This window comes from Apium graveolens, unplaced genomic scaffold (assembly GCF_009905375.1).
Source record: "Apium graveolens cultivar Ventura unplaced genomic scaffold, ASM990537v1 ctg6593, whole genome shotgun sequence".
NCBI classification, from domain to species: Eukaryota; Viridiplantae; Streptophyta; class Magnoliopsida; order Apiales; family Apiaceae; genus Apium; species Apium graveolens.
In genome coordinates, this window is record NW_027419617.1 from 26,992 (window position 1) to 42,882 (window position 15,891).

Sequence of the window (15,891 nt, forward strand, 5' to 3'; positions counted from 1 at the left end):
ACACGCCTCAAAATCTCAAAAGGGCCAACATAACGCGGACTCAGCTTTCCTTTCTTTCCAAATCTTGATAAACCTTTCCAAGGCGAAACCTTTAATAGCACTGCTTCACCAACTTCAAATTCCATATCTTTTCTGATAGGATCAACATATCTGCGTTGACGATCTTGAGCTGCCATTAATCTTTTCCGAATAAGTTCTATTTTCTCCTTTGTCTACTGGATCAATTCTGGACCCAAAATCTTTCTCTCACCAACCTCATCCCAACATATTGGAGACCTGCATCTCCTCCCGTACAAAGCTTCGTAAGGCGGCATTCCAATGCTGGCATGATAACTATTGTTGTAGGATAATTCAACCAATAGCAAATGTTCGTCCCAACTTCCTTCAAAATCTAGTGCACAAACCCTTAACATATCTTCTATAGTCTGTATCGTCCTTTCACTTTGACCGTCTGTCTGCGGATGATACGCGGTACTCATGTTCAGCTTCATTCCGAGATAATCTTGAAAACTTCTCCAAAATCTTGAATTAAATCGAGGATCTCTGTCTGAAACTATGGATACTGGAACTCCATATCGGGTCACAATTTCCTTAAGATATAACCATACCAATTTATCCATTGAAAATCTCTCGTTGATAGGAAGAAAATGCGTTGACTTTGTCAATCTGTCAATAATAACCCAAATAGCATCATGATTTGCCCTGGTCCTCGGTAATCCAACTACGAAATCCAGCGCAATATGTTCCCACTTCCATTCTGGAATGTCCAATGGCTGTATCAGTCTACTGGGCCTTTGATGTTCCGTTTTGACTCGCTGGCAAGTGTAACACTTACTTACCCATTCTGCAATTTTCTTCTTCATGTTTGGCCACCAAAAGTTTTCTCTTAAATCCCTGTACATCTTGGTACTCCCGGGATGAATTGAATATCTATAGTTGTGAGCGTCTCGAAGAATTTCATTTTTCAGCTCGGCTACGTTGGGTATCCATATTCTTGAAGAAAATCTTAATATTCCTTTATCATCCTTTTGACTTCCTATCTCTTCTCCTGTCAAACTGTCTCGTTCATTGCTCATTACTTCTTCCTGACATCTTCTTATTTTCTCTAATAGTTCTGGTTGAAAAGACATTGCACACAATACTTCTGTAGACATACTTGGGATACTGACCTCTATTTCCAGCTTCTCAAATTCCTTGATCAATTCCTCAGATGAAGTTATCATGTTCAGCCTTTCTTTTCTGCTCAGCGCGTCGGCCACCACATTTGCTTTTCGTGGATGATAGTTGATAGTACAGTCGTAGTCCTTGATTAGTTCTAGCCATCTTCGTTGTCTCATATTCAATTCCTTCTGGGTAAAGATATACTTTAAACTCTTGTGGTCCGTGTAGGTCTCGCACTTTTCCCCATAAAGATAATGCCTCCAGATCTTCAATGCAAATACTATAGCTACTAATTCAAGATCATGAGTTGGATACTTCTCTTCATGTGGCTTCAACTATCTTGAAGTGTAGGCTATCACCTTGTCATGCTGCATCAAAACACATCCCAATCCTTTGTATGAAGCATCACTGTAAATCACAAAATTTCCTTGTTCATCTGGAAAGACTAGTACTGGTGAAGATACTAATCGATTCTTTAATTCTTGGTAACTTTCTTCACATTTCTCATCCCATTCAAATTTCTGATTCTTCCTGGTGAGCTTTGTCAACGGCGTAGCTATCTTTGCAAAATCTTGTACGAATCTTCTATAGTAACCTGCTAATCTCATGAAACTTCGTACTTCCGTTGATGTCTTTGGCCTCTCCCAGTTGATTATGGCTTCAATCTTTGCTGGATCCACTTCCACTCCTTTATTGCTAATCACGTGCCCAAGAAATCGTACTTCTTTTAACCAAAATTCACACTTGGAAAACTTTGCGTACAATTTCTCCTGTCGCAGTATCTCCAAAACTATCCTCAAATGCTCTGCGTGCTCCTTTTCTGTTTTAGAATAGATCAAGATGTCGTCTATGAACACGATCACGAATTTATCCAAATATTTCTTGAATACTCGAATCATCAGATCCATGAAAGCTGCTGGTGCGTTGGTTAATCCAAATGCCCTCACTAGAAACTCATAATGCCCATATCTAGTTCTGAATGCGGTCTTCAGAATATCTTCAGACTTAATCTTCAGTTGATGATATCCGGATCTTTAATCAATTTTAGAAAACCATACAGCGCCTCTTAATTGGTCAAACAAATCATCGATCCTCGGCAACGAGTACTTGTTCTTAATGGTCAGCTTATTTAGTTCTCGATAGTCAATATACAGTCGCATACTCCCGTCCTTCTTCTTAACAAACAGTACTGGTGCGCCCCACGGGGATACACTGGGTCTCATAACTCCTTTCTCCAAAAGATCTTGCAGTTGAGTTGCCAATTCTTTCATCTCCACTGGTATCATCCGGTACGGAGCTTTAGAAACTGGTTCTGTTCCGGGTGCTAGATCAATTGCAAACTCAATTTCTCTATCGGGAGGTAATCCTAGTAGATCGTCTGGAAAAACAACTGGAAATTCGTTGACAACTGGAATCGCTTCTAGTGCTGGAACTTCCTTGCTGGTGTCTATCACATGGGCCAAATACGCTTCGCAATTCTGACACAATAACTTCTTCACTTGAGCTATCGTTAAGAACTTCTTCTCTTGCCTATTTCCTCGTAATACCACCATCTTCTTACTACCCAATATCTGAAGTCTCACTTTCCTATTCTTATAATCAATCTGAGCATTATTTTCGGACAACCAATCCATTCCTAAAATAACGTCAAATTCTCCCAACTTAAAAGGTATCAAGTTGGCATAGAAATGATGCCCCCCTATCTCAATATCACACCTCGGGCACACTCGGTCGACGGAAACTTGATTCTTATTAGCTAACTCTATCATTAATGCTTGTTCTAACAATTTAACTTCGCAATGCAGTTTATCGACAAAATCTTGAGAAATAAATGACCTTGTAGCTCCAGAATCAAATAAAAATTTAGCATCTACAGAGTTGACTGGAAGTGTACCTGCAACCACGTCTGAACTCTGAACGGTATCCTTCATAGTCATATTGAATGTCCTGGCCTTGGGCTGGTCCTTTGCTGGTGGTCCTTCATTCCTTGGCACATTAACTGCTGGTTCACTTTTCTGGCAGTCCCTGGCAATATACCCCATCTTTCTACATTTAAAGCACACTGTCCCAGATTTCTGAGCTATAGTCTGACTTCGACACTCATTAGCATAGTGTCCCTTCTGATTGCACTTGTAACACAACATATTATCCTTACAAATCCTAAAATGCCTTCTACCACAAAATTTACATTCTGGTATTGGTGGACGATTGAGCCTCTGCTGATTTGAATTCTGGAAATGGTTCCCATTCCCTGGTTGTGGTTTCTTAAATCCCACACTCTTATTATCTTGAAACTCTGGCCTTTCATTAAAACGGCCCTGAAAGTTACCTTGTTGCTGGCCTCCTCATGAGGTTTCTATTTTCCTTTTCTTCCCATCCTTCCCTTTCTGATACATGTCACTTTTACTTTCAATCACCATTGCTTTCTGAACCACTGCCACATATGAAGTCAATTCAAACATGGCCACCCTATTCTGAATCCAAAATCTCAATCCCTGTTCAAACCTTCTTGCTTTCTTTTCATCTGTGTCAACCTGGTCTGGCACGAACCTCGCTAACTCAGTAAACTTAGCTTCGTACTCAGGGACAGTAAGATCTCCCTGGGTCAGGTTCAAGAACTGGATCTCCATTTGATTCTTCATATACCTCGGGAAATATTTCTCCAGGAACAGCTCAGTAAATCTCTCCCAAGTGATAAACGCACCTCCTTCCAATGCTCGTGTGGATTCCCACCAATAGTTTGCCTCACCCTTCAGAAAGTAGCTCACAAATTTGGTCTTCTGTTCAGTTCCTGCTCCGACTAATTCAAAAGCCTTTTCCATCTCCTTGAGCCATGCATTGGCTTCCACGGGATCAGCACTTCCCTTGATCTCAGGTGGCTTTACTGCTTGGAACTGCTTGAAAGTCACTGCAGGTGGTGCTGCTGCTTGCTGCTGTTGCTGTTGTTGCTGTTGTTGCTGTTGTTGCTGCTGTTGCTGTTGTTGCTGTTGTTGCTGTTGTTGCTGCTGCGTAAGATGTAACATCTGCTGCTGCATCAGTCCCAACATCTGGACAATTGCTGGATCCGTACGGCTCTCGGTACGATCCTCTCCTTAATTATTCCTTCTCTTCGGTCCCATTATTCTGGTAAGAAAACAAGCAACATATATAATAATCTGTCAAGTATTGTGTCAAATATGTAGCAATTCCTTAGCATATCAAAATTCCCAAACATTATCTCTTCTCAAAACATCATAAACTTGCTACCATATTAACATAAGCGACATGATTATCACATAATCCTGCATATTATCTCGAGAATAATAACACAAAGAAAATTTACTCAGAATTATCCAAACCTTTTAAATCCTTACCTGAAATCTCAACTAAACCAACAAAATAGCAGGGCAGTGACACAAAGGCCTAAGGCTAAACGCAAAACAGGAAACCTAAACAACTTAACTATAACCCAGCCCAAGAACCTAAATTTAATCCTACAAAAGCTAAACTACGCGCGCCTATCTTATGTGATCTTCCTATGACTCACCTATGACAATCCTAAGCCTGTCTCAGTGACCATAACCTGTAGCTCTGATACCAACCTGTGACGCCCTCCAAACCCGAGGTCTAGATTTGGGGGTCACTTGCCACTAAATTATAATAAAATAATCACAGCGGAATAATATAATAAATATGACCCCTTTACCTGCACTAGATCGATCACAAGTTATAGTATGAAACAGGAACTAATATAAACCAACTGTTATTACAAACCATAAGTCTAATTAGTTTTACAACTTATTCAAACTTTATTACAAACCTTTATACTATTCAAGCGTCCCAAACTGCCTACCTGAAAACACACCAAACTATCTACAAGCACTTGACCTCTAATCAAACCTGGAACTCAAGCCCGCTCCGGTTTAGCTGAAAGAATCAGGATATGAAACAAGTATGAACAAAAGAAATGCTCAACAAGCAGTAAATAGCTTATGATTTGGAACAACAACAACAGTATATCTGATGAACAAAACCAAACCACAATACCTGAACAGTATCAAAAACTGGTATATATATATATATATATATGATAATAGACAACATTTGCAATATATTTTGTTTTGGGATTGGAATCCTCGAACGACGGTGTGTTGTCGCCAGTGATCAGCCGCGGAGCAACACCGGTATGCTGAAGCATATCCAACTAAACAAAAGGTACCCAAGGCACATATCGGCCTAGCAAGGTGTTATATCTTGTATTACACATAGCTCACGCTGGACCGCCGCCACGGCCTCTTACGCAACCATCCAATCCATAAAAATAATTTTCCGTCAAAGGAGTCGAATCAAATGACATCCTTAACCACATAACTCCCCATTTCTCATGGTCCGGAGTTTTCTCAACAACTAATGGCAAAATAACAAGAATAATTAGTTATTCGCTAATTTTAATTCAAAGCTTCACTGTATAGAGTAAGTTATAGCGAAATGTAAAAATATTTTTCTATTCTGAACTTAGAATAGTAGAGAAATTGAACGAATAAATTCAGAGTCGATATCACTTGAATGATAAGGGATGACATAAATAATTGCATAATATAATTCGAAGTAAACGTCACTTGAATGATAAGTGAAGTTAGGGTACTTGCCTGGTATGCTCGATAATCTCTTACCATAACTCTGCTTATAGCTGCCGGCTACTATCTCCGTCTACCACTTGACCACACTCCTTGCTACTTGATTCTATAAACAAAAGGACTATCTTAATTGATAGAACCAAACTCAATTGACGTAACTATACGTCTTGACATCTACCTGATCATTTATGAATACGCATGGCATTTTAAATCTATAAACAGATAGCATACATATCACCTAGCATGTAATCATGGTATTCATATACACGTAATCACATATTTCATGTAACACATAAGTCAGATCATTAAAAGATATGTCTTAGTGCGTTTAGAATGAAAATCAGGTCAACATTAGCATTTACCAATCAAATACCGACTTAAACTGATACACAAATCAAATGACATTGCAATACAAAAGAAATTAGGACTCAAAAGTATTTTTATTGGAAGCGTAACATTTTTGTGAGTCTGTACGCGTTCGTTTCGTATTAAACGGACGAACGGTTTAATTATTATGAATAAAACAAGAAATAAATGGAAATAAATCAATTAATAATAATATTAATTGATTTTTAAATACCAAAATGTAATTTTTAAAAACCTAAAAATAATTTTTTAGAAATTATTTGAATTAATTATAAATAATTTACATTTATTTAACTATTTATAAATAAAATTAATTGATTAATTTATTTTTAATCAATTAATTAAATTAATAAATAATTAACTAAAATAAATTATAAATAATTAAATCAAATTGTATTTTTGAAAATAATTAAAGAAAATAATTTTAGGAATTTAAAATAATTGAGAAAATAATTTTTAGAATTAAAAATAATTAGTAAATGATTTTTACATATAAAATAAATAATTTTTAAAAATAAGAAAAGGATTTTTAAATAAATTATAAAAGAAAACACAAAACATATTTTTTTTGATTTGCAGTTTGGGAAAACAGATTGTACTCGGGTCAAGAGACCGGGTCATAGCCGGGTCGGCAAGAACCCTAACGGGTTTATAAGAACACGGCCGGAATCCTCACCTGTTTCTGGGGATTACCAGATTCTAGTTGACGAAAAATAATCCGGCAACTTTAATTTCCCAGAAACGGACTCGATTCACAGCGGTTTCAGTCCAAAGCAGTCCTGAATTCAATTACAACAACACAGCAAAGCAATAACGATTCAAACAATCAAATGTCACCACCACAACCCAGAAACCGATCAAGTAAACAAAGAACTCCGGCAACTCGTCGGCAAATTCCGATTAACAGATAAATTCGATGAAAACCATCGATCTTTACCTCAATATAAAGCCCAGATTATTTACAAATATATACAATGAATCTTAACAACAACCCATCATCGATTTAGCCGGAAAAATAAAAAGAAAATCCAAATATAATACTAAAGTCGACCTCTTACGAATTAACTCGAGAATTCACGGAGTTCATATAAAACTATTCGGTTTAACCTAATAAACACGGTTCTAACATTCAATTTAATCTACAAACCTCAGAAATCAAAACCCCAACATAATCGATTATAAACGAAATCGAAAAGTTCGATTCATTTACCCTATGTGAACTCTAATGATGGATTGAGAAACTACTCGATATAAGCTTCGATTTGGTCTAAAGATTGCCACCAATGATTGTAGAATCAGCGTTGAATCAATCCAAATCGATTATGAACAAACCCTAACCCCCATTTTCTATTTTCTGAGTTTTGGTTTTATTTTTAGTAATTTCTGAAAATAAAGTAAAATAAAATAAAACAATTCTGCTCTTTATATATACAGGAATTTTAATACCCCAAAATAATTTAAGGGTGTTTTTATCCCCTAATTATAATAATTAGGGCCCCAAAATAATAATTACGGGGAATAATTTTAAAAACGATAAAATACAAAATTAATGTCAAAATTCCCCGAAAATTGCGAATAATTCAAAAATACAATAATAAAGGGTATTTGAAATACGAATAATTTTATAAAAATAAAAACTTTGATTTTGTGGGGTTTTGACGTCCCGGTGGGGTCCCGGTCCGTTGATTTTTTTGAAAAACAGGAACGATCCTTAAATTACCAGAAAACCCGATAACACATAAAAGGTATTGAAACACGCGTAAAATGAAATAAAACGGAGGTCTTAGTAAAGACGCTAATAAATACGCGTCCCGGTTGCAGATAAATTCATATAATTGCAGTTTAAACATATATTAATTAATCGAAAAATTTACTGGCCCGCACGAAAACACAAATAACAGTTATAACATCTCATATCATGGCAATAATTACTTTAAATTTATAAAACACACAATATTTATTTATTTAACATATAATATTCACATAATTTTCTCGGATATTACATAGTAGACCTTCGCAGATTGATGTCAGGAGGATTAGACTGGTGAGATGTGTCAACATGAGATGATGTGTCAAGATCAACTGGAACAATAGATTCCACAAGAAAATCATCACAATCAACATACCCAGGCTGAACATGAGGAACATCGACTGGTAAAGGCTGAATATATGGCTTTGTAAAGTTAGAATTAAAGGGAAATATGCCCTCATAAAACCTTGCATCTCTGGTAACAAATGTCTGTTTAGTGACACTATTCATCAGTTTGTAACCCTTCTGAAAAGGAGCATAACCAAAAAAAACACAAGCTACTCCTTTTTCTAACAGTTTATCATTATCAGGCTTAGGATTAGAAGCAAAAACGAGACAGCCAAAAGCTTTCATATACCCATAGTCAATTGGAGTTTTATGCAAAGTAAAATAGGGAGTTTGAAACTCCAGAGTTGCAGTAGGAAACCTGTTTATTATATAAACAGCAGTAAGCACAAAGTCACCCCAAAAATCAACAACAAGACCAGATTAAAATTTTAAGGCACGTGCAATTTCCAAAATCTGCATGTGTTTACGCTCCACTCTAAAGTTTTGTTGTGGTCGATATGGACAAGAAGTTTGATGGACAATACCATATTTAGCATAAAACTGTTTGCACCAAACATCTTCTAACTCCAAAGCATTGTCGGATCGAATAGTACGAATTGACGTCTTGAAATGGTTTTGCACATAGTGAACAAACATCTTAAAAACGTCTAGAAAATTTGACTTATGCTCTATAAGATATACCCAAGAAATTCGTGAAAAATCATCTACTAATGTCAAGAAATACCGAAATTTACCTCGAGTGCAAACTCGATAAAGACCCCATGTGTCCATATGCACAAGTTCAAAAGGAGAACTTGCATGACTTGTGCTTAAATCAAATGGCAATTTGGTAAACTTTGAAAGTGGACAAGTAATACAGACCTGATTTCCATCCTTAGCAAATTTGGACAACTCAGGATTGTGATTCATAGTTGACAATGAGGCATGTCCCAACCTATTATGCCATAACTGGAATGAAGAATCTGTAAACACAGAGAGTGCAATAGTTGCAGGAGTTGTGCAGTCAACAACTACTGGAACATCTTGTGCATCATCCAAGTAATATAAACCATGATCCAAGTGTCCTGTAGCCACTACAATATTATCCTGATTCCTTAAAATTTCACACACAGCAAGAGAAAATTGCACATGACAAGCATTGTCCTGAGAGAGCTTGTGGACTGAAATCAAATTGTGCTTGAAAGTTAGAACATATAAAAGATCTTTCAAAAGAAGACCATTCTGCAGATGCAAAACACCAATATAAGTGATTGCAGCAATTTCACCAGTTGGCAAATTGATGACCATTCTGCAGATGCAAAACACCAATATTCATCACCTGAGCATTATTACTCATTTTAGTTGAACCAGAACGATTTGTGGACCAATTCTGAGTAGAGACACCACATTGTGGCTTAGTCTTACTCTTCAAATGCCATTTTGGATAATTGATTACAGTCCAACACATATCTGCAATGTGTCCTTTGCCATGACAAACCGTGCACTCAAACTGAGATTTCTGCACATTGCCTTGACTATACATTGCTGACATATCATAATCAACATTCAATTTACTGATTTTCAATACATCCTTCTGTGATTCTTCTTGTTGAATCACAGAGCAGGCCATCTCCACACTTGGAAGAGGTTACCGCATCAATAATTGACTCCGCAATGGAATATACACATCATTCAAACCATTTAAGAACTGAAATAGCCTAGACTCTTCTTTTAAAGCATCAATAGCAGTCAAAAAGCAGTAATTTCAGGTGTGATGACAGTTAGAGTAGGTAACACAGTTAAACTATCAATCTCTTCCCAAATTTCACTCATAGACGTAAAAAAAATAAGCTATAGAGGATTTATTTTGTTTCAAGGCAAATAAATGTCTGTTCAACTTATACTTACGAGATCCATTAGTAAACGAAAATCGTTTCTCCAATTGCTTCCAAATTTCACTTGCAGATTCAACATATAGAATAGATTTGTGAATAGAATCAGAAACATTATTATGAATCCATGAAATTACCAGATTGTTGCACGTATCCCACTGAATTGCATTAGTAGCATCATCTGGACTACGAGTAACATTTCCATGAACAAAACCGAGCTTACGTTTCGATGAAAGTTGAATCTCAAGTGAACACTTCCAGGATCGATAATCTGAAGAGCCTTGAAGTTTTGGAACACTAATTGATAGAGGTCCATCCGATGGATGTAGAAACAAAGGATTTTGTAGATCTGTGAAGGTGAAACGACCTCCCGTTGTTGCCATTGTTGTGATGTGAAGCTTCAATCGCAAACGAAGACGATGAAGGAATGATAATGAAACTAAAACAATAACGAAAACTGTATTTAAAGTCTATACACGCAGCTCTGATACCATATTGACTGATGAAGCATGTATAAACTCTTAAGAATCATGGAAAGGAAATTTTTGTTATCTGACATAAAATGGATCTGAACCTTTTTTTTACATCACTCGCTTAGCTCTAACAAACTCCTATACATGCACATTGATCGAATCTATCTTACTAATAGAATATTATAAAATGACCAAGATATCCTTTAAGAAAAATACTCCACATCAGGGGACCGTCCAATTCATTAACACAAAGGCATAAACGTAAGCATGGGTGCATGATACAGGTCTTCCAAGCACCTTAATGTGCTGGAAGAGCTTGTCTGAGTTGCTCATTGCTCGGATCCTGGTGATTCACTCTTCGGTCCTAAAAATGGGTTTTGAGTGAGAGAACATTGTAACACATGAACATACGAGCAAATCAAATGGTTGTGCTAAAATAAATGGAGTTATTATTATACTTTAGTACCAAAAAATGGTTTTTGGTGCTAAAACAGTACAATGTCTCCGTTTTCATCGTTCTAAATCTTTGTTTCAAATTTTAACTTTCAAGTACCCAACACTTTCAAAAACCTCTATTATCTGTTTTCCTCTCTTTTTTCACTTTTTGATGAGATAACAGATATAGCCCCCTCTATAATTTTGTTCTAGATGTAGCACAACTATAGTATTATGCAATTTTAACACAATGGGTAGCATGTAACTGGATTGATGAATTTTATTTTTGGTGTAATAATATAGATTTAGCACCAAATTTAACGCACCATTGGCAATGCTCTAAGATTGAACATACATACAAAGTCCCTGTCCTAATATGTAATGGTTTAGAAAAAATCGGCAAATGAAGAATTTTATTTAATTTAACTTTCCCAGTCAAACAGATACAATATATTTTTACTCACAAGTCATATGTTTCCCAACTTATATGTTAAATACTAGTAGATTCATTGTTTCCTCTGTCATTCTTGCAAAAAAATGTCTTAAAATGGCTAGATTAAAAATGTGAGTTTTATTTCGTGATGGTGGAACCGTGCAGGACCAGTGCTGGTATGAAAATCTCTTAATGTATATTCATTTCAAGAACAAACATGATCAACAGACACATAGTTCTCTAACTTGTACAATCAAGAACAAGGACAACTCTCCGAGATTAATTAAGGCCATGCCTTATATCGTAGGGAACAATAACAGACACTCTAACAACTTTAGTTTATGTAATTTAGTTGATACCTTATAAAAATTTCTACTGCAGTTGCACTGGATTTATCAGTCTATTTTTTTTAATTTGATTTGCAGGAAATGAGACATTTGAGAAGCTGGGGCCATTTGGGACTTCATCTAACCTCCTAGTGTATCTCACTTCCGTCTTTCACATGAAAACCATCACTGCAACAAATCTCAACAATATCTTCCAAGAAACTTGTAAGTTTGCTACCATCATAGCAGCTTTCCTCTCCGACACTTATTTTGGTCGTTACAAAACCCTTGGATTCGCCTCAATATCTTCTTTCATGGTGCAAATCTGATGTAAATAAAGAGGTAAATAAGATTTGAGGCTTAGCTCACAACAAGACAAAAATGACAGCTCACAGATTGCCAGCTCAGTTCAGATTAAAAGTTAGTTACATATATTAGATATAGAGGGAATGTAACAATATATATATATAAGACATTATATGTAGTATAATTCATTCTGACTTCTTCCGTGAGATACACAATATATATTCTTCTTCTTCAATATAGAATGTTTGGTAACAACTCAAGTAAGCTCCATTAATGAAGTTGACATGGTATCAGAGCCATAGATCTCTGTGATACATACTATTCCGCAGTATTATACCCATCTATGTGTTATCAAATACTTATAAATAGTTGGATCGGTTCTTTTTTTGAAAAATCAAGGTGAAATTGAAGTTAATCTCTATCATCAATGGTGTCTTCTCCGTCATATCTGAGTGCTGCAATAAGAAATATAGGAAATGCATCAGGAAATGCTCCTCTCATCATTGATACTAATCATCCATACTTCTTACATCCATCTGATCATCCAGGTTTAATCCTAATCACTATCACTTTGACTGAATCAGACTACAATCAATGGTTTAGATCAATGAAAATTGCACTTTCCTCAAAGTTGAAATTAGGTTTTGTTGATGGATCTTATACTAAACCTGTTAATAATGATATTCTGCTATTACATTGGACTCGTTGCAATGATATTGTGATATCCTGGATCTTAAACATAGTCTCCTCTGAAATTCATCATTGTGATGTATATGAATGTTGTTATTTGGGATGATTTTGCTATTAGATTTTCTCAGACAAATGTACCGAAACTGTTCAATTTGATAAAGGAATTATCATATTTGAGTCAGGGAAATTTATCAATATCTGCCTATTTCACCAAGTTTAGATCTCTTCATAATGAATTGGAAGCACTCTCATCTATTCCTCATTGTGATTGTGGTAAGTTTTCTTGTAATGTGAATGCTAAACTGGATAATTTTAGCAAAAGCACAAAGTTATCTCAATTTCTCATGGGACTAGGTGAACAATATACTGCTATAAGAGGTCATCTGTTGTTAATGACTCCAGTTCCAAATCTTAGTGTTGCATACAGCTTGTTAATGCAGGAGAAGAATCAAAGGGAATTGGGAGTTAACACTTCTATTATTGACTTTGTGGCTTTATTTGTTAAGAATCATAATAATCAGGGTGGAAATTCAGGATCTTATTCTAACAAATCAGGAAGGCCAAATGGTAACAAGAAAGCTGTGATTGAGAACTCCATAATTTATGATTTCTGTCAGATGTCTGGGCATACTAGAGACAAATATTTTTGTGTTCATGGTTATCCTCCATGACATAGACTTCATGGTAAACCAAAGCCAAGGCCTAAGATTCAGTCTAAACAATCTCATGTCTATAATGTCAGCAACAATATTGAGGCAGTAACTGAAGTAAAAGGTCACGAGGTTGCTGAAAGGAATATGTCCTAAGTCCAATCATGTATTAGAATTTAGGAATAACTTCCTGTGTAATCTGCTTTGATTTCATTGATATTAATAAAAGACTTGTTTTGTTTTTATTACGGGCTTTATCTATTTAAGTGTTTAAATAAGATATACCATAGTTTAGAGTAAAGCTTTTTATGGATTATGATGAGATCATAATAGTGAGACCTAAAAGATGATAACTCTAAACTTAAATAGTTCCTGATCATAGGATTACTAACTGGTAATGAATAATCCACATAGATCGGTACATACTATGCTTGCTTCATTATGAAGAATGTCTGTTCTCATAGACATTTGTGTGGTGACACTATAGCTAGTATGTAGGTGCTTATTATAGAATAAGTTCACTGAACATGACTCGCCCAGTTGAACAACTGATGGAGTTCACTCACGTGTCAGTAGTTGTTCACATAGTGATAGTTGTACAAGTATCCTTAGACTTGAGGTCATCATAGTCATCTTGTGTACACTGAACTATGCTTTAGTTTAGTTCTTAGTCTCCAGGGACAATTATTAGGGCTCTACTGGGTATAGGAATTTGTACACGAAGATAGTGTATGATCAATAAAGGATCTATCCCTTCCAGTGAAGGAAGCGAATGTTCAAGGCTGATCCACTTATGCTAGTTCAGGAATCTCTGGCCAGAGTAAATGAAATTAGAAAGGAGTTTCTAATTTGCATAGAACTACGCATAGTAAATGGTAAGCAAGTGATTGAATTAGATAGGCTTGACACGAGATCCATGCCTTGTATTTAATCGGGACATTGTAGGGTAGAAGAAGTTTATTGTACGGTAACTATTCACTGAATAGGTTCTTGGTATTCTAAGCAGTGAATTCATATTATCCGGATAGTCGCGATATGCTGAGAAGTATCCCTCACGATGTAGAATAAATGTGATTAATTAATTAATCATATTTAATAAATTAGAGAATTTATATAAATAATGATAAAATAGTTTTATTATTATTTATTTCTACTACCGGCTTAATATTGAACCTACAGGATCACACCATAAAAAGAGAATGATTTATTGGTGGAGGAATTAATTAATAATGACTAATAATTATTTATTTATGAAATAAATAATTAATTGGCAAATTTAATAATTGATTAAATGAGATTTAATTGATTATAAATTAATTAAGAAAAGTTCTTAATATTATTAATTAAGGATTTAATTTTTGGAAATTAAATCAAGAGAGAGAATTATTTCTAAAGTGTTTAGAAAAATGATTAATAATTAAAAGGTGTTTTAATTATTAATGAGAATAATAAATGGGATAATAATATTATTTATGGGAAAATTTCAGCTGAAAATTTTGCCTATAAATACACTATTATAGACCCTATTTTATTCTAACCCACATCAAACCCGAAAACCCAAAAAAGTTTGGAAAACCCAATTCTCTCCACCTCTTTCCTCCTCCTTAACATCGTTTTCTTGGTGGATACCAGTGGAGTGCTTCACACTTGAGGAGCAACTGCTAAGGATCTCTGATCGTTGTCTCCGAATTATTTTAAAAGGTTAGATTCGATCCCTCAAATTTTTATTCATGATCTGTATGCTTTTATTTGGATTTTGTATGTGTAAAAGTGTTTTTCCATGCCCCCCACTGCGTTTAAAAATCCAACAATGGTATCAGAGCATAGGTTGTATGCATATAGATCTGTGGTAAAAATTTCAGAATATTATGTGCTTGTATGAATTAATTATGATTTTTACAAGTTATATTATGGATTAATTTTTTCTGATGATAAATCATTTCTCAGAATTATTTTGAATGTTGATCTGGGTTCTACAAGTGTTGTAGATCGTCTGGGTATTTTTTTCATAATTTTATGATGTATAGATTTTTTATTATGAATTTTTGAAGTTGTTACATTTAAAATTCGTAATTAAATAAATCATATATATATATAAATTGATGTAAGTATATATATATGTACATCTGTAAGTTATTTGTACATCTGATCTGTATTGTCTGCTGTGCTGCACGGAAGAAGACAGAGAAGTCTGACTTGCACGGCGATCGAGATAACTGTCAGGCGGGGGAAAAAAAATAAAAAAAGGGGTGTAACGCATTCCGGGAATGGTTACACACATGTGGCGCATTCACGGAATGTGTTACACCCTTTAATGGCTGAAAAGGGGTGTAACGCATCACCGGAATGCGTTACAGGTCCTGTAACGCGTTCCTGTAATGCGTTACAGCCCTTCTGTTGATTTTAAAATTGATTTTCTGGGAGTTTCGTAACTCCGTTTTAGGCGTGCAATATACCGTTGGATTC

At 35.4% G+C, this 15,891-nt stretch overlaps 2 protein-coding genes across 2 annotated transcripts; one reads left to right on the plus strand and one right to left on the minus strand.

The window, feature by feature from the left end:
• Nucleotides 1–9,969: 9,969 nt before the first annotated feature.
• Nucleotides 9,970–10,495, minus strand: LOC141703370 (uncharacterized). The gene is made up of 2 exons (XM_074506900.1): nt 10,129–10,495; nt 9,970–10,034 (listed from the first exon to the last, which is right to left on the minus strand). The coding sequence occupies exons 1-2, from the start codon at nt 10,493–10,495 to the stop codon at nt 9,970–9,972; spliced, it is 432 nt and encodes a 143-aa protein (XP_074363001.1).
• Nucleotides 10,496–12,512: 2,017 nt separating this feature from the next.
• On the plus strand, nt 12,513–13,446 carry LOC141703371 (uncharacterized). The gene is made up of 2 exons (XM_074506901.1): nt 12,513–12,803; nt 12,904–13,446. The coding sequence occupies exons 1-2, from the start codon at nt 12,513–12,515 to the stop codon at nt 13,444–13,446; spliced, it is 834 nt and encodes a 277-aa protein (XP_074363002.1).
• Nucleotides 13,447–15,891: the final 2,445 nt, after the last annotated feature.